At 45.4% G+C, this 20224-nt stretch overlaps 1 protein-coding gene across 2 annotated transcripts in view; it reads left to right on the plus strand.

The window, feature by feature from the left end:
* The window catches only part of TENM4 (teneurin transmembrane protein 4), a 607238-nt gene extending 590797 nt beyond the window's left edge, over positions 1-16441 (plus strand). For both annotated transcript variants that reach the window (XM_086739706.1, XM_086739707.1), the window contains 2 exons: positions 3757-3899; positions 14138-16441. In XM_086739706.1, the coding sequence (XP_086595832.1) occupies positions 3757-3899; positions 14138-14896 (902 nt within the window). In that variant the 3' untranslated portion in view covers positions 14897-16441. The remainder of the gene's footprint in view (positions 1-3756; positions 3900-14137) is intronic.
* The last annotated feature ends 3783 nt before the right edge of the window (positions 16442-20224 follow it).

The raw sequence follows: 20224 nt of genomic DNA on the forward strand, positions 1-20224 counted from the left end.
TGAGCTCTGTGTGTGTTTCTTATACAGAAAATCATTCCGTAGGTCAAATGTCCTTCCTATATTCATACATTGTGAAACACTGGTAGTCATGTTGGAGAGGAATGTTTTGGTGGGACTCTTCTATGTACTTCCCATTGGAAAACCAGGTGACACAATCAGAAATCCAATGTACATACTTCTCAAAGAGATATAATTAATTTTTAAATGCTCCTGCTATGTCTTTCACAACTTTCCCGTATGCAACAATATTTGCATTCCCCTAAGTTATGACGTTGGCTTAATAGCAAAAAAAAATGTTATGAAATAAAAAACCTGGGTTTTTCTATTCCACTTGTTTTTCTAGCCACTAGGATTCATGTTTTCAGGTTCCTCTGCCATAATCATAAGGATTAGATTGTAATTTTTTAAATGAAAAGCTCTTTTCTCCAGAGCTGAGAAGATGATGCCATGAGGGAAGTAAAATATGCCAAAAGATGCAGACTAAGATCCTGTGTGTTGGCCTCACTCGATAGTTAAGGCTGGCAGGGAATACTTTGAGATAACTTTTCGTATCAGAAAATGCTCATTTGTCAAAACTGAATTTGTTTATGGGAAGGGGTTGAGCTTGAGAGATTTCTCAGCAGAAATGTTGTAAACAGCTCTCAAAATTGTCTAAATGACAAATTCCAAAATAGCCTACAAGAAAAATTCCTTTTTGGTTTTCAGCCTTTTCAAGTTAGGTGTAAACTAATGATTGAAAAATGGAAAAGAAAAATTAAGGAGTCGAAACCAAAATGGAAGATCTTAATTTGAAATTGTTGTCTTGAACTTGAAGAGGCAAACAATTTCCCACCCAGCTCTGATGATAACATCAAGATGTCCAAATCTGACACTTTAATGTTTTATATGCACTGAATAGCTTTTTCTACTGTCTTAAAAGTTCTATTTTTAGTCTTTCAAGAATAGAGAGCACAAAAACATTTCTTAAATTTCTTCTCTCCCAGTGCATGGAAGAAACAGGTCATGTAATGGGACGAGCGCCGTGGTGCAACGCTGCTGCTCTGGCATTTCTTTCCGCCGAAGCTTTTCGGCACCTCATGGGCAGGGCCTGTGATGAGCGTGTCCTTGTCATCACACCCAAATCTGCCCAGATTCGGGCACAAGGAACTGGTCTCTGTCCTTCCCTCCCCACCACTGTCCTTAGGGGAGCTCAGCGCCCAGGACATGGGCAAACGACGCGCTTGGGTCTCCAACGGTGAGGTTTCTGAGCTCGTGGGTACAAATTGAAGGCATGCGGAGGGGGAGCAGGAGAAGCAGGTATTTACCTTTTGAGAGGCCCATTGTTAAACATGAATATTTTAGTGATTGTGCACTTCATGGTGCAGAGCTTTGCTGCCAGCTTCAGCAATCCTGATGGATTGAACTGACATTTCCATTACATGTGTCTGCATTAAGCACTCTTTTTCTTTGCCCTCAAATGAATTTACTGTGAAATGTGTTGGCAGGGTTACTGTAGCTGAAAAAAACCTCTGTGATGTGAAATGTACTTTTCTGTCAAAAAAAGTTGTCACTGCCTCTTGGCAAATTAATATTTTCCCCTCTGTTTTCTCGGCTCCACACCTTCCTCCCATGTTTTGGGGTGGGTTTTTTTTTTTTTGGTTTTGTTCTGGGTATTCCAACACCTCTTCCCAAAAAGAACAAACTCCTGTTTGCAAATGTTTTGAAAGTCAGTTTTTTTTGAGAAGTATCAATAAAAGCTTGTCTTGAGTCTTTCCAGACACGTTACATATATTTCTGCTGCTCAGCATCCCTGCTCTGTATCCTCTTTAACATTTGTGAAGTGCTTGGAAAATTGTTCCTGCTCCAATGCTGACCTTCACTGCTTTACTTTGTTCTTCTGACCACCTGGTCCACAATATGTACATTTCAGATGAGAAGGATTTGGAAGCAGGCTGGCTTAGCACTAAGCAAAAAAATAATCAAATGAGCCTTTTAATTTCTTTCCCTCCCTTCAACCTCTGTTTCAAAGACACTCCAAAAACAATCTGTACATTGAGTGAACAGAAGTGGTTTTATTACAGAAATCCTCCCCCTTCCACATGGATTGTTGCAAGGGCTTTTTGGGCATCTGCCCAATCTCAACATTTTGGCCTGTAAGAAAACAAGCAACAGATAGTGTGTTTGTTTGGCTCCTGGTTCTCCAGTCATCTGGAAGTGCCTGATTTGCCACTTGCATCCATAATTTATTTTCTGACCAGCTCTTCAAAACACTCATGGGAATAGAGGAAAAAAAAAAGTGTATATTTGATTATTTAAATTGATCCCTTTTTTAGATTGTTTCAACAACTTTTCTTGAGTTTAGCAAAATGAAAATCAAGCCCCTTCCACATCCACCTTGAAGCGGAGCAATCACCAACAGAATCCCAGTTACATCCAAAACACTTAAGACCCCTGGGAGCTAGTATTAGTTAAACTTTACCTTCTTACCTTTATTTTTCTTGCAATTGCTATTTGTGTGCCAAATGCACACCATATTGCTTGGGAGCTGTAGCAGATTTGTCCTTCTCTAGAGTTTGGTGAAGGCAAAGAAGGTGAGATCATCAAATGCTCTGAAGTTAAGGGGGGGAGTGATGCTGATCCCAAGTAGATCTAGGAGTCAGCCAGCCTCATCATTATTTCTTTCAGTGAAATAACATACAACTGCTATTCCTAATAGCTATGCGATCAAAAATCAGGGAAAAGTTTGTAGTCTACTGTCAAGTGAATGTAGGAATGATGTCCCAAATGGCTGGGTTTTCCATCATCTCCCCGTTAGTGCCAGTGGTCCTCCTTTTGCATGGGACAATAGTTTATCACTTGTAGCCAGTAATTTTCTCACCATCCATGGACTTTTTTGAAGGGGCTTGTGAAAAGTACCCAAGCAAAGCAGTCTTTTATCTATATGCTTATTTTCACTGTAATGTACCTTGCAGGTAGTGTGGTAGGGTGATTTTAAATATCACTCTAAAAGTAATCTAAAAGATTACTGGGGGTTGCCCATCAGGGGATTGGACTAGATGACCTTTAAAGGTCCCTTCCAACCCAAACCATTCTATGATTCTGTGATTTTATGACATGTGACTTTAAACTGGTTTAATATTCAAACTACACCTGCTTATGAAAAATGTCAAGAAAGTTAGGACTGAGATGGAAATGCCATGGAAAAAACAGAAAATATGTCCAGAGCCTCTTCCATGAGCACCTGCTAAATGACCATGTTGTTCATACTGGATGTCCTGGTTTTCTGTTTCACATAGCTCTAAATTTAGTCTCCAGCCTGTAGGCACTTTGAGAGTCCTCAGGAAAAGAAGTCCTGTGGCTGATGTTCAAAGCTGACTGTAGGACTGGACAACACTGGTTGGAGCATCTCAGCCTCCATTAGTGTACTGTTGTTCCTGTGCTTTTCCTGCACCACCTTAGAGCAGTGCCTGGTTCCTGCTGACGAAGGGCAGACGTGGAGTTGGCTTTGATTTGGGCCATTTGGTCACTGTCAACATTTCTGTTTCAGAGCTGGGAAAGTGCAGAATTGGACTGTGGTGGGAGGTAGAAAGCCCAGCTTCAGCACATGGTTCTTTCAAGGACCATTAAGATTTGTGGTCTTCACATGAAGCAGACACTCATCATTTTGGCCAGACTGCTACAGTGCCAGGCACCACAGGGTCCTCCTCTGTGCCATTCTTCTGAGCAGCCCTGCTTGAGAGATCACCTAATCTGATTTATGCTTCTCTTCCCTTCCAGATGTCAACAGTTGGCTGCTCACTTTTGGGTTCCAGCTACACAATGTCATCCCCGGCTACCCCAAGCCAGACATGGATGCAATGGAGCCATCCTACGAGCTAATCCACACACAGATGAAAACCCAAGAATGGGACAACAGCAAGGTGATCCATCCAACTCCATACTGTATCTGACACCCTTATCAGCATATTATCCTGTTGCAGAGTTTATTAAAAAGCCCTCTATCAGCCTGATCTCCCAGATATGCTGGGAGATTAAGAGTGAGTCTGTCCCCATTACAGTAATGAGCTCTGACTGAGTAGTCACATCTTAAGTGCCTTACTTCTGTGGTGCCTTTTCTTGGGATGTTTTCTGGTGGTTGCTCAATGAAATGACGTGTTACTGTATCTTCCGCCCTCAAGAGGCCTCATTGCAATGTATTTCGGGCTACGTTCAAGGTCTTTGCACTCAGGATTCTTGGAAGCAAAAAAAAAAAAAAAAAGAAAATCTTGATACAGAATCATTTTCTACAGATTTTTCTTTTCTAGAAACTTATTCAATCTGGTTTAAAATGTCTTAAAGAACAAGTCCCACTACTTCCTTAGGAACCTGTTCTGCATTGCAGTGGGTCTCACCCAAAAAAAGTTTTAGCTGATAGTTAACTTTAATTTTACGTGGCTGGGTTTAATCCCAAGTCACCATGTCCTGCTTTTAAAAACAGGCCTGCATCACAAGCCGTTTTGGTAGGTGCTGGCACAAAATTCTGTGATGAAATTGGCAAGAAACAAGCTTTTACAGCCCAATCATTTCCCCCTTTCTTCCTGTTGGGAATTATTCAGCTGAAACGTGGAGGCAGCACTGTTAAAGGTTAGCACACCGGGTCAGGATCTGAGAGCCCTGGGCTACCCCCAGCCCTCCTGCTTATTGGTTGGATGACCTTGAAAAAGTTATGTACCTCTCAGGATACTCTTTCATCTCCTAGCCTGATTTTATTCTGGGGTTGCTTTCATCTGTTTAGTTCAAATCCTCTTTAGCCTGAATTCCTGCATGCTGTTGCTGTGTAGTCGAACAATCGCGAGAGCAGCGAGGCACCAAATTGTTTGGGGAGATCAGGACATGCTCTTAACATTTCTGCTAATAAAATGATAACAGTAGGAAATGGAATTGATTCCAGCTGCCCTCCTAGCCTCTTTATCTCGGAGTTCACTGAAATCTCACTGCCCTGCAGCAGATTCGTGAGGTCCTGTACACATATTGAACCAGGAGGTAAAATACAGTGTCACACTCCCCCAGCCACAAAAGGTATCACTGACAGGTATGAACAAGATACTGGGGATTAATAAAATAGTCATGTCTCAGCCCATCCTTGGTACTCAGCCTCATAGATATGGTGTAGACAAGCTAAAATGTACCAGCTTCAACGAGAGATTCATATTAAGACATACTGTGTCCAGTTCTGGAGCCCCCAACACAAGAAGGACATGGACCAGTTGGAGAAGGTCCAGAGGAGGCCACAAAGATGATAAAAGGGCTGGAGCACCTCTCTTATGAGGACAGGCTGAGAGAGTTGGGGCTGTTCAGCCTGGAGAAGAGGAGGCTCTGGGGAGACCTGATAGCGGTCTTCCAGTACCCCAAGGGGGCCTACAAGAAAGATGGGGAGAGGCTGTTTAGTAGGGCCTGTTGCAATAAGACAAGGAGTAATGGTTTTAAAATAGTGGGGGTTAGATTTAAATTGGAAATTAGGAAAAAAATTTTTACAATGCGAGTTATAGAACACTGGCCCAGGTTGACCAGAAAGGTGGTGGAGGCCCCATCCCTGGAAACATTCCAGGCCAGGTTGGATGAGGCTCTGAGCAACCTGATGTGGTTGGAGATGTCCCTGCTCCTTGCAGGGGTGTTGGACTAGATGACCTTTGAAGGTCCCTTCCAACCCAAACCATTCTGTGATTCCATAATTCTATGACATCACTTTATAATAGAGGGGGACCAAAAGAACTAGGCCTTCTGCTACGGGGGCTGTGCTGATGCTTGAAAACCATTACTCAGTCACCTGGTTGTGTTTTGGAGCTCAGAGACTCCTTTTTTCTCTCTCTTCCTTGAATTAAACAATAAGGTGCTAATGGAGATCATTTCTGTAATGAGAAATAGCCTCAGGATTTTTCCTCCTCTCTCCTGTGACACAGTCTCGCCAGGCAAGGCTGTACAGGAGAAGGCAAACGGGGAAGGCTCATTCAGAGACTGCACAAAAGATGGTCTCTAAATTGTTACGTGCAGTAGATAATAACTCTCACGGAACCGCAACAGGAATTATTACTATTGGTGGTGGTATTATTATTATACCATTATTTTATCATTAGTTCATTATTATTATTAGGCTTATTGAATAGCCAAGTAACTTGAGTGACAGCTTGAGATTGAAGACTGACGCTTGCTCACACGGGAAATAAAACCAAGGAGCTCTCCCTTCCCTCCACTCATTTTAGGTGAATCTGCCTGAATGAGCAATAAGAAGTCAAGAAAATCTCCATGTCCCCTTCAGGTTTTTAAAGCAAGAAGCTTTAAAACTGAGGACTGCGCAGGGACCTGCTTGGTCAAAGAGGGCTTTATGCAGCCACCATGCTTCCAGATGAATCACTTTACGTTCAGGTGTCGGAAGTGGAATTTACCCACTGCAGGTTGTTTCATACCCTTCCCCTGTTACGGCAGCAACAAAACACGAGCATTTTTATTTTAGTCTACAGTTGCAGGATCATGCTGTGATAGCGAGTGGCTCTCAAATGCTATAGAGCTGGATTCCCTTCCTTTCTGTCACATCCAGCATATCGCAGGCATATATTTACAGAAAATAAACGCGTTCACATGATACCTGATCCATTTTCTCCTAAGCCTATCCATGCATATGAGACTGATGTTTCACACGTGGGAGAAAATACAAACTTTTGAAAATCTCACATAGCAAGTGACAGAATTAAACAAAGGTAAATGGCAGCACAGGAAGTATTTTCAGATAATAAGACTGATCAAATTGTGAAATGATCTTCCAGAGCACGTTGAGGAAGCTCCAGATCTTTTGCCTGGACAATGCCCATCCTGCTTGCAGTCCAGGGATATTCACTGAGTGATGTACCACAGCTTTCTCATCTCGATGTCATAGAATCATAGAATCACAGAACGGTTTGGGTTGGAAGGGACCTTCAAAGGCCATCCAGTCCAACCCCCCTGCAAGGAGCAGGGACATCTCCAACCACATCAGGTTGCTCAGAGCCCCAGCCAACCTGGCCTGGAATGTTTCCAGGGATGGGGCATCCACCGCCTCTCTGGGCAACCTGGGACAGTGCTCTACAACCCTTATTGTGGAAAAAAATTTTTCCTAGTATCTAATCTGAATCTACCTGCCTCTATTTTGAAACCATTACCCCTTGTCCTGTCACAACAGGCCCTGCTGAACAGTCTCTCCCCGGTGTTGTCCAGTGTTGTCCGATCCCTGGTTTCTCTGGGTCACACACCTCCTTGCGACAGACCAAAGTAAATTGGAGTTACTCCACTGGCTTCACTGATCAAAGCTGTGGCCCAGCAGATTGAGTCGGTTCTTTTATCCGAGAGAAATGAATAACAGGAGCACAAGAGCAAAGCAACTAACTCCACATAAATAGCTGCTTCAGAGTGCATAACCAGAGGGCCATAGCATCTCTTTCCAAAACATCGCTGGTACTTGCCTTGCAGGGCTGAAAGATGGGAGAGATAATTCTGACTCTGAGCATCCACCAGCTCAGAAGCAGCCAGCGTGCCATAAACCTCGCGCTAACCCCCTGCAGCTCTGGACTGACATTTAAAATCCAATCGTCTGTTGTGCAGCACTTCCACCCCCGCCTCCCTGGGACCGCGAGGCTGTCACTAAATTGTTTGTTGAACAAATTCAGTGTTATTGGCCACCAGGGGACTCTGGGTGACCTCTGGCATATTGTGGAGCTGCTGCACCTGAATCCCATTTCCCTTTTTTTGTTTGTTTGTTTGGGTTTTTTCCCCCCTTCCCTTTTGTCTTGTTGGTCAGGTAATTGCTGGAGCCAGAACAACTCTGTTTGCAGAGAGGGGTGTTTTGTAAGCACTATTTCTCCAGGAATGGTCCCGTTTTCTGCGATGCCCATTACAGGCTGTGCTGGAGAAGCAGCTTTTGGAGCAGCATTTTGGAGGCAAGGGCTGCTCTGGGATGCTCAGCCAGGGAGTGAGCCGTAGGGCTGTGCTTTCTGGCAGAGTTTCTCCCGTGGACAATCTGTTTGAGGGCCTGGCTCTGCCAGTGTTCATCATTCAGGGAGGGCATCCTCACATTGCGGGTGCTTTGTCCTGGGCTTGGGCCATCGTGCTGTCTGCGCGTCTGTCCATCAGCCCCTAGTTATGTTTTGCTAAAGTAGCGGCCAGTTTTCACTGTATCTGGTGCAGGGGAGGGAGTTGAAGTCTCAAAGACATTAAGCTCTTGAAACTTCATGAAAAGAGATGAGCAAAAGAAGGAGGCAAATCCTCTTCTTTCCCCACAGATGGAAATCTGCTTATTCAGCTCAAACTTGTTATCCACTCAGAACTGCGCACGCTGGTGGAGTGGAGGAGACCTGTCCTCTAAGCCCAAGAGTTAGCACTTTTGTTTTGCTCATTGCTAACTAATCAGCATCTATAGCACTGGGCTTGCTGGCCAATCGCTCACCTCCGTTGTCCCACTTGCATTTGTGGTTGGCAGGTTGCTGAGCAGGCACATTGCGTCTCAGCCAACCAGCGTGCAGTGCAGCTGCGCTGACGGGTAGGGGTCTGGTAGGATGTTGTTGTTGATGGGCTCCTCCTGCACCTCCAGCAGCTGGGAGTTGGTGGGGAGCATCCAAAATCGGGACTCATCTTCAGGTGGTGGCCAACTGGAATGGAGGGAAGAGGCTGATTTCTGAGGAATGGTTTTGTTAACAGGGAGCTGGGGGTGAATAGGAAGGAGTTAATGATGAAGAGTGAGTTCAGAGGAGGCCACAAAGATGATCAGAGGGCTGGAGCACTTCTCCTGTGAGGCCAGGCTGAGAGAGTTGGGGCTGTTCAGCCTGGAGAAGAGGAGGCTCTGGGAAGACCTTGTAGTGGCCTTCCAGTACCTAAAGGGGGCCTACAAAAAAAACTGGGGAGGTTCTTTTGACAAGGGCATGTAGTGATACGACAAGGCGTAAAGGCTTTAAACAGAAAAAGGGGAGATTTAGATTGGATATAAGGAAGAAACTCTTCACTGTGAGGGCAGTGAGGCACTGGCACAGGTTGCCCAGAGAAGCTGTGGATGCCCCATCCCTGGAAGTGTTTAAGGCCAGGTTGGATGGGGCTCTGAGTGACCTGGTCCAGTGGAAGGTGTCCCTGCCCACGGCAGAAGGGTTGGAACCAGGTGATCTTTAAGGTCCCTTGCAACCCGAACCATTCTGTGATTCTATGGTTCTATGACTATTTCAGAGAAATCATAACTTCCAAGCCTTTTGGAAGAAGTGGCTTTCTGAATCGTAAGACATATGGCGATAAGAGAAACACCTATCTGTGTATAATGCCACAAGGATATAGAGAAACTTGGAAACATGTTCACATATTTCACATCTTGGATCCTTGATGGGAAATTAAAGCTTTCAGTCTCACACTGGAAGGCGGTATTTAAAAACAACAGATGATAGTATCTGGCTGTGGTATTTCAAATCCTCAAGAGGTGCCGGCGAAATGCAAGAGGCTATTCAGAGATCTCGGTAATGTGCCGTTCTCTTGAGCGCTGTGCGGCAGCGAACAAATGATGAAGGTCGTTCTATTCTCTCCAATGGGTTGTTACTAGATAAAGTGAAATGTCACCTAAGGACATCTGATTAAAAAGGACTGCGAGGAAAAACAAACCCAGCATATTTGCCACTCACATCTAGCAACAAATATTGAAATAAAATAACTATGAATTCCCTTTTTTCTGCCATAAAACCGATTTTATAGATACCTTGGTTTACAGTTGCTAAAAGCAGCAGCGTTGTTTAGAGAATACCACATGCCACTGCAGCCTTGGATGGAAATTTTCTGTTTCTTTTCCTTGCCAGTTCATTAAAATGAGTTCGAAGATGAAACAGAAATGGTAATTTCAAAGTCAGGGATACACTGCCTCTTTGAACTACGTATAATCTGTTTGCCTCCCTCCACCCCGCTTTATATTCACAGCAGAGCATACAAGCTAGCTGTACTCTGGTTTGCCTGAATTTGTTGAGTTTTTTTTTTTCTGTTGCATGTGTTTGCTTTTCCTTTTTAAAAGTGCTGTGCCCAAATACACTCTTTTATCAAAGAAATGCACTCGAAAAGTTATTTCAAAGTCATCCTGGGCTCATTTTCAAGATAACAGAGATGTGTTTAGTTATTGTAATAGTAAAGTGATGGTAATGTTCAGCATCACAGCTTTGCACGTGTCTGACCTCCTACTTCCCTATATGACAAAAGATGAGGAGAGCCCAGGCAGCCTGTAGCCAGTCCACACTGGAAAACACTTTGGATATGATTTTGTTCTTTATTAAGGCACTTACATGTACGTCTCTGCCTGTGAACTTGGTATCCATGCTTCCATTATAGCCAGCAGAGATCTACAATGAACTTAGTTTCTGGTGCCATTCAAGATACCCTAGAGCTTCCTGGACTTCCTCATGTCTACAGCATGGATTACCTGCACCCTTCTAGAGCAACAACTGGTGGCCTAGTAGGGCTCCCCATAATGTCAGAAATGATGTTCAACACCACCCATTTGAGTGCCTTGTCAGTGGAGCTCAAAGGACAGTTCAGATGACCAACTGCTAGGATTGAATTCGAGACTAAGACATGTAGATGTAGGTGTCTCTGTGTGCGCTAGATGTGTGCACCCACTGGTCTCCACTGGACTGGAGGTCCAGAGATTCCCAATTCTGTGGCTTTGGTCAGCCATTTTATCTCTGTTTTAGCCACCAGGAATAGTGCCAGTAACAGTCCCACAGTAGCACATGCAACAAGAGAAGTGCTTTCTCAGTAGAGAGGAGATGTCCTGAATTTAGACTAAGAGGACCAACAAGCCAGGTGTCCCTGGGCAGGAAGTGACAGTGCCATTGCTGTTAGGTCATGTGTAATCCCTTAAACCTCCAAGTCCTGCCAGTAGCAGGGTGGGTGCTGCTTCTTTTCTTTCTAAATGGTATCCAGTTGAACAGTGGAGCTGTGGAAATTGTATGACTTTGTATATCACGAAGGCAGTATGTAACTAGATCAAGGAAAGGTCCGGTATTGTATTATTGGGTCATAAATTGTAAAAAAAAAAAAAAAAAAAAAACAAAAAACCTTACAAATCAGGATTTCATTTTATAATAAGCAATTACTGATCTGAAATTCAAAGCTGTGGAGAATTCAACCGTAAAATGGAAAATTGAAAATTACCTCAGGCCAGAAGGTCCCAGGTCCTGGGCTTGAGGAAGGAGGATCATGGCACAGCTGTTGACTGTGGTACCTGTTGTATCACAGCATGTGCCAGCCGTGCTACAATCCTTCCTGAATAATGCCAAACCCAAGAGCACCATCCACCCTTAAACTTTTTTGTACCACTGTTCTGCTCACAAGGCTCCCTAACTCAGTTTTAGAGTATGTCTCTACGGCTAAGTAAAAGTCCAAGACCAATCCCTGGCCATGAGGCTGGGTAGAAGTGACCTGGAGAGTTAGGAAACATCTTGGAGAAAGCAGTTGGAGGAGTCCAAAACCAAACCAGGAGTTAAAATAAAAATTCTCCAGTGTGAATGATAAGAGGTCCAATACAACATCTCACTCTCTTTAGCGATATTTACTTCTAAAATTTTATGCAGTTATATTATTTACAAAATATTTGTTGTATGTTTAGCAGTACAAACATATGGTTACGAACCATATGTCCCACTTGTCCAAAGCACAGTAAATTGTCGTATCGCAGTGTCTATCCTGCAGCATCAGCAGGTTTTCAGAGCTCGTGGCAAACTCACTTTTCATTTGGGATCGGAAGAAAAGATGAGGGAGTAGTGTCTGGACCCACTGGTTTGTTGGGGCAGACTAATTTGAGGGCACTCATAGGGCATCTATACCTCATAATTTGCTCAGAATTGAAAAGGCAATAGAGTTCCTGCAGCTCATCAAGAATAAAGCAATTAAGACAAAATAGAAAGGGAATGGGGGTGCTGTCAACTGCTGGTAAACATGATGATGTATGTATAGATGATACATAAGTGACCACAGGACATGTAGCAATGTGCAGAAGACCTGATTTACCTCCTTGGGTGAAGGAGCTCGCACCAAATGGTGACTCAGCGTGAGTAATGACAAATGCCTTTTCCTATCACTCATAAAAGTTACTGAGGCGAGGTGGAAGAGCATCACAGCATGCTTGGGTTGTGGGGAAGGACCACCCAGAGCCAATCCATATGAGATGCACCTGAGAAGAATACCTCCCCATTTAAACCCCTCTGAGGAGGAAATGGCTAACCAAGGCTGCGCAGTGTACGCTTATTTAGAACAGTGCTTCGTGGAGCCTAGAAACCTAATTGCTTTATGTCCATCATCAGTGACATCTGCATCAATTACATCCACTTTTTGTGTAATTAGAGCACTTGTGCAGTTGGCAGGGGAGCTAGGCTGGGTTCCCTATCAGGCTGTTAATTGTATCGCCCTGTGTGCGAGATCCCCCACAGGCAGTACGGGGAGAACCAGAAAGAGCTCCTCTTTCGTAGGTGACCAGTTCCTGCCCCTGCTATGCTGTTAGTCAGAAGGTGAAAAGGAGGAGCTAGTCCAGCCTGCTTAACACTTTGAATAAAAGTCAATCCTGGGTCTTAGGTATTTTAATGCTTTACAACCCAAAACTTGCTCTTCAACTTGTGTACCTCTGTTCCCTTATAGTTTTCTCCTTTATAGATCAAAACTCCTCGTAACCTCTGAGTGAGCTGCAGTGCTAAATCCTTTTATTTTATTTCTTTAGTGCTCGGAGACCCTCCCCTAGAAATAGCCGCCATAGAAATGAGGGTTCATCTCCCTTCCCTTGCCATGTTACAAGTCTTAGTTGAGAAGTCCACGCTGAAATGCTTGCTTCGTCTGAATTGTCTTCTCACACCCAGGGAAGGATGTGAGCCTTTAGCTTGTGGACAGTTTAAGGCAATATCCGTCATGGATGTTAAATTTCCTCGAAATAATTGGAGTGCAACAAACTTTTCTTTGTAGCCTATTTTTATTCCTGGATGTCATTACATTATTGAACCGAGCCGTTGGCAGTGCCAGGAGAGTTTTGTCATAGCATCCTCTTGCTTTTATGAAATTTGAGCAAATAATTGTTCATGAACGGGGGTCTGCAAGAAGCCTGCGCTGCCATGAATTGATGAGAGCATTTCCAAAGACATTTTGCAGTAATGATGAGCTGCTGACTCGCTGTGTGCTTGCTCCATTATACGCTAACAGCAAAAGTGACTTTGTATTGTACCTGACTGCAAATGATCTAGGCTGTTGTCTCTCAGCAGTTTTGCTTCAGTATAAGCCAAAACTTGAGCATTAGGTGTGGCTGGCCTTAGGTCAGGGAGCCTGGCACGTTGTAGAGGGTTTGCAGGAAATAGGAGTTGGATTTAGGGCCTTCCTTGAATTTTGAACGACCTGCTTTGGCCAGGTTGAAATGGGATATAGAAGGATTATGGCTACTTTGAGGGTCATACCTGTGATGCAGGGCTTTTGGAGGTATAGAATCATAGAATCACAGAATGGTTTGGGTTGGAAGGGACCTTCAAAGCCCATCCAGTCCAACCCCGCTGCAAGGAGCAGGGACATCTCCAACCACATCAGGTTGCTCAGAGCCCCATCCAACCTGGCCTGGAATGTTTCCAGGGATGGGGCATCCACCACCTCTCTGGGCAACCTGGGCCAGTGTTCTACAAGGTAGCACAAGGGGTTACAAAGTGAAATTAAAATAGAGGGAACTTTTATAAATACTTTCACACGTTTTCACAGAAAATCTGAAAGCATTTTGTAAAGCAGCACAGCCACAAGATTCTCTATGAATTAGTTGATATGTGCAGATGAAGAACACTGAAGCACAAAATAATTGCATGTGCTAAAACAGGTGGGAAGGTCCAAACTAGACCCTCACACCACTGAGAAAAAAACCCTCCTTTTCTACCTCTACTTCCTCCAGTCTGTAAAAGTAAATACAGTTCTGTTTATTGAAACAGTGAATATTAGGGGGAATAGCACATCTCTTCCATTAAAAAGAATTCAAAATCCGTAAAAAGGTGATGGGGTAAAAAAAACCATGAAGCTCCTCATTGGATGTTCCCCATCTCCAGCATGCTAATACTGCCTTTGGGTCATCAGAATTTTCTTTCTAACACATCTTTCTCTTCTTTCTCTCCCCATTCAGTCAATTTTGGGGGTCCAGTGTGAAGTGCAGAAGCAGCTGAAGGCCTTTGTCACTCTTGAGCACTTTGAAAGGATCTACAGCTCCAGCATCGCCGGTTGCCGACAGGTCAAGAAGAACAAGAACTTTGCATCTGGAGGCTCTATCTTTGGCAAAGGCGTCAAATTCGCCATGAAGGACGGGCGCGTGGCCACCGACATTATCAGTGTGGCCAATGAGGATGGACGAAGAATCGCAGCTGTCCTGAACAATGCCCATTACCTGGAGAACTTGCACTTCACCATCGATGGGGTGGACACGCACTATTTCATTAAGCAAGGGCCGTCGGATGGCGACCTGTCCATCTTGGGCCTCAGTGGCGGGCGGAGGACCCTGGAAAATGGCGTGAACGTGACGGTGTCCCAGATCAACACAGTGCTAAATGGAAGGACTAGACGTTACACGGACATCCAGCTCCAGTACGGCGCGCTGTGTCTAAACACTCGCTACGGGACCACCTTGGACGAGGAGAAGGCCCGTGTCTTGGAGCTGGCCCGACAGCGCGCTGTCTCCCAAGCTTGGGCCCGGGAACAGCAGAGACTGCGGGATGGGGAGGAGGGCATTCGCTCATGGACAGAAGGGGAGAAGCAACAAGTGCTAAACACTGGCCGGGTACAGGGCTACGACGGCTATTTTGTCATCTCAGTGGAGCAGTACCCCGAACTCTCAGACAGCGCCAACAACATCCACTTCATGAGACAGAGCGAAATGGGCAGAAGGTGACAGAGAGGGTCGATGCAGTGACTTCTTGCCAAAGACAGCTACTCTTTTGTGGCCACTTACCTGACTGTGTTGTACTCAATCCTTTTTCTAAACTGAACAAGGCGGGGGGGGAGGAAAATAGAAAGAGAAGGAATAATACGGTTGCACTGTAACTCATGCAACATACTTTTTTTTTATTCCTCTTTAATTTGGCCTTCACGCGTTTTTTGCAATGAACAGAAGGTATATTTTGCCGTAGTGTGATCACAGTGAAATTTACTGTCTCTTGTCCTTTTTTTGTTTGGTTTCCCCGCCCCCCCCCCCCCCCCCCCCCCGCCTTTGTGAGGAATTTGAAGTGGGGAGTCGTCAACGTCCGTCCTTAGGTGTGAAGTGCGAAATGGGTGTCTGTGCTAACTTGTGTCATCCTAACCCTTTCTGATTTGGGGCAGGGACAGATAGCCTTCCACCCGAAACACGGGGAGCCTGCCGCATGCCAGAGAGCCCTTCTCGGGAAGAAAAGAGATGGAAGACGACGCTGATTCCGATACTCCGAAAGTGACCGTCTGAATCATGTGCCTCAAAAGAGACCTTACAAGTAGTTTTCACGTTTCACTTGGGACATAAAGTGTTTTTTTGGGGGCTCCTGCTGAGCAGAAGTAGATTATAGAGGCAAAGGAGCCAATTATATTAACTTGCAAGATGATTCTCTTCCTTCCTGAACTGGAATAAAAAAAAAAGGAAAAAAAACCAGTCTTTTTTCATTACGAGAGTAGATACTTTTGGAGTTTTTTTGTGTGTGTGCAAATCCTGGTTTTAGTTAAAAAAAAAAAAAATAGCAAAAGCCAAGAAAGGGACTCCTGCTCTATTGAGAAAAGCTAAAATAAATCCTCTCTCTCATACATAGAGCTGTTCTATAGGTGGATTTAATGCACCCATGTTGTACATTTGCTAATGGCATAACTTCATTAAATGTGTAGTGTTTCAGTACACGAGGCTACGTGTTTAACAGTCCACTGTGCTGTATCTGATAAAACCAGTTAATTTTTAGGAAGCTGATTTGAATTTAAAAGTAGTTTAAGAGTATCCCAGTGACATACCACTGAAAATTAGAGCAAGCCAAACCCTGCTTTTCCTGATTCTGGAGCTTGTTGTATTTATTGGCTGGGAAATGCAGTTTGGAGTAGCATGCTGGCAAGTCGTTTGTGACTATGGCAGATAAATGTCTCCCGGGGACTTTGGCAGCAGGGATTTTAAAATGTTTAATAAGTAGCAACAGCTTGTGCGTGGTGGGACGAGAAGGGGAATATTGGAATCAACCCTCTCACTGTTTTTCACACGAGCTCGAATTGAAGGGAGAGCCCAGTTGACTGTTAGTGAAGAAGGGGGAGGCTGTATGGAAATGCCCGCTACAGAGGGGACCAAGTGCTTTAACAAGAAACTGCTGACAAAGTTACTGGGCATGCTAATGTGACTTGTATTCACATAACCTCCGTGCTCTGGTATTTGCAAAAGTCCTTGAAATTCAAGGGAACAAGGAGATGAGATCCTCGTCCCTGCCTGAAACAGTCCTGTGGTAGCGAGGGCCGTTCCTGCAGGCAGAGGTGTTCCCCCACCTCTCGCCAGAGCTCTGGCTGGAGGTGGCCGGCCCTGGTCCCAAACGGACATCTCTATCACACGGACACCTGCAGATGTCCTGACTCTAAGAGCTCTCACCCTGTCTCTCTGGGAACATCTCAGTCCTGATTTTTTTTTTTTTTTATTCTGTCCGCTTTGGTTTTTGTTTCCCGGTTCTGCCAGAGACATAACCCGAGATGTGCAAATCCATGCCAAGGCTGTTCCCTTCCGCAGAGCCCTACAATGCACCCACGTCCCCAGAGCCAGCTCTTCTGCATCCATGCCACCACCACTGACATCCTCCAACACAGCCTGATACTGCTTTGCAGGCTCCAGCTGCCCAGATAAAGCAGAGGCGTATGTTGGGCACACACTCCTCGAGCAGCGAAATGTTGGCAGCCCCAGCGCTATCGCGGTTTCCCCATAGATGCAGGCCGCCAACTCCGTCTGCCTTGCCTGTCTGTTCCCGAGTGCTTGCCAGGAAAAAGGTGATGGGATGGAAATTCCCCCAACAGACTGTTCCTCCTCCAGTTCCCAATCCTTATTACCTTTGGCTCAGGGTCAGCTCTGGCTTTGGCCAGAGTTTTGGTGACCGCAGTGCCCCAGGGCTGACCCACGTTGGGGCCACCCACCGGTATGGTCCTGATTTTCTGGTGGTCCCTCCTCCTTGCATCAAGGGTGACATTGCTGGTGCTGTAACCCAGGGCCGTACCTTGAACCTCCCCTTCCAGCATGCAACCTTTATTATTTTGGCAGGAGTGAATCACAGGCAACCGGGCTAGAAAGGGTCTCCGGCTCTGGCAGAGCCAGCCAGGAGGAGATGCGTTGGCCAGGCCAGCTCCAGGCTTTGGCAAGGGAGCAGTTGCTTTGGACAGCTGCCTGCTAGGGCTGGTTAAAAGGCCGTGGCATTACTACCTGCATTGCTGATACCAAACTCTTGGCAAGCCTAAGTTGCCCTGAGGATGCGCTGGTGGGGATTAGGAGCAGCGTTAGCCAACCCAACAGTTGCCACCTACTCAAAGGAGGCAGCACGCTCCTCCCAGGGCTACCCAGCGCTCTGCTTCCCCCTCACCGAGTCACACCAGGGACAAATTCCTCCTAGAACCTCAACCTTGTGATGACTTTCAGTGTCTAAAACAGCACTCATGGAGAAAAGAAGACCTGCAGGAAGCTGGGTTGAAAGGTGTAAACTCCTGATGAAGACCTGGAGTGCAGAGAGAGCTCAGTCTGCATCCCATTTACACTGCTCCCCTCCGAGCGGCTCTGAAGAGAAGTGATGCTTCTATATCCATCCCTGCCCATGTGTTACAATGCCAAGAGGAGTAGTGCAAGAGTAAATGGGCCACCTTTCCATGCAGCCAAGGAAAGGGATTGGAGTGTGAAATATTCTTACTGGAACCCTGCCAGCCTGAGATGGCACCTCGACAGCCTTACACAGACTCGTCAGGTTATTACACGAGCTAATGACTTTGAGGAGTTCACGCGTTTTTCAAGAGTCTTACAGTCCTGCCACACACGCGTGGCATGCCTAGACCCAGGAGCCATCCTGTTCTGCGCCACACGAAGGCAGCTCGGGTTGCATTTTTCAGCGTCTTCAAGCAGCAGTGAGATGCGACTGCGCCTGTCTGCCTGCCAGGTCTGTGGGTGTCTTCTCCTGGACCTGCGCCCAGCATGGGAACTATGGACGTTACATAAAAAAAAAAAAGAGGAAAAAAAAATATATATAAAAAGTATATATATGTATGTGTTGCTCTTTTTTTTTAATCAAAGCCTTTAACCAAAAAAATTAAAAGGGATGGCTGTCTAGTGTTGGGGACAAACCTGTCCAAAGACAGCTCCTGCATTTCTGAAACCTCAGCCTCTGTGAAAGCTTTCCACTTTACCTAGATGGCAAACATTTTAAGTCCTGAAGCCCTAAATTTCCTTTGGCATTAGTGAAAAATGCTTTTTCCACAGGATCTTAAGTGCATTCCCGTGGAAGTTGCAGGAACAGGCTGTGAACACAAAGAGCCGTGCCCTCCTCAGGGGACTGCACTCTGCTATCCACAAGCATTTCCACTTGACTGATGGCCCCATAGCCCCTTCCCAGCCCTCACTTTGCCCCATTTGCCTCCCCATGGGGCCATGCCATGGCTGCCCAACCCTTCTTGCTTCGCTCATGGGCAGCAGGGTAGCAGATCCTTGCTCCTCTAACCCTGTGAGGCCCTGTGTGCAAATCCCACAGCACTAACCTTCATATCTTATTGCTGTAGATGCTTTTTCAAAGGCCAGTTGTGGCCCAGACCATCACCAAGGGAAAATGTCACTGTGATCTCATATGCTTTTATGGCGTGACTTTCAGAAGTCACTATTTTCTTGACTCCCAAAAAGAGGACTCACTCGTCCACCAAAAAGGGTTTCCTTTCAAAATGCAAAGGCATAGCTTAAATTACTTTGAACTCTTGGGCTTGTCTCCAGTCTGAAGGGTGTTGGGAAGGATCATGGACAAGGCTCACAACTCAGAGGAGGAAGTCCAGCAGTCTGGAGCAGGGGCTGCAGCTCCTGGTGTGAGCGGTGGGTAAGGACCAACAGCTTGAACCCTCAGTAGCTGATGCTGGTACCAAAATGTGCTTCCAGATGAAGGAACAACAATGATGGCACCAACTTGTCGTGGCATCCAGACGTGAATCAGTGCCATGAGGGCTCTGCAGCTGAAAAACATCCTGTGTGCTCAGCCTGAGGGGAGAGGAGCAAGACTCATTTGGCATCGCAAGAAATGCCGCAATGTTTGTTTCTTCCAAGCTCTTTATTTTATTTTGTTTTTCCCTTTCAACTGAAGATTGGAGCTTGGAAAAATCATTAAGCAGCAGTGACTGGAGGGACTCATGCAGCTCATCATATCTTTGTCATCACAGCTATTGATCAGAGCCACGATGAAAATGGGCCAACAACTCTAAACACCACCAGGCGAGAGCCGATGAGACGAAGGCTGTTGAGAGCCTCGATGCTCGATTTGGGTTTGAAGGACACCGATGACTGGGAGCAGCCCCTGAGACACCATTTGGCTGTAACTTAGAAACAGTGAGGGATTTCTGTAATATATCTGGAGATGCTTTATTGAGCATAGGGATTGGCGTGAGATTCTGCTCGGTCTATTAGACAGCGTAACCAGAATAAATAAAAATTGTTTAAAAAAAAAAAAATCTAATAAAGAACTTTTTCAGCTGTGACTTGTAAGTGTCACCGTGATAGATGGCAGTGCAATCTGTTATGCAAAGACAAGGCTCCTAACATGAAATTTTAGAATTCAATTTTACGATTTACAGAGAGGGCCCCCCTCGTATTTACAGCACAGCAGTCTGTTTTGATTCAATCTCCACGTAATTGAAACCAGGGCCAGAGATCTCGCTTAGTCCTACGGCCGCTTTTCAGACGAGGAGGAGAAATAACGGCCTATCACGTTAATAATGGAGCTAAAAAGATTGCTTTGCTTGTTAAATCTCATTTGCTTTATCTCCTTGCTCTGGCGGGACTGCTGAACCTGGGAAATATGGATGTCGCGCCTTCGTGCCAGGGTTGGGATCTGAGGGGATAAAATCTGATTCCCGTTTGGCCGGCAGCATCCTCCATCCCGCAGCGAGCATGGCCTGGGGCATTTTTGCTCCAGTTCTTAGAGTCCTCCACAGCACAGCACGTTTTTTAGCGTCACTTTTTATTATAATCACTCTTTCTATTATGATCACTAAATAGTTACGA

Source organism: Chlamydotis macqueenii, chromosome 1, assembly GCF_036417535.1.
Source record: "Chlamydotis macqueenii isolate bChlMac1 chromosome 1, bChlMac1.mat, whole genome shotgun sequence".
In the NCBI taxonomy this organism is placed as follows: Eukaryota; Metazoa; Chordata; class Aves; order Otidiformes; family Otididae; genus Chlamydotis; species Chlamydotis macqueenii.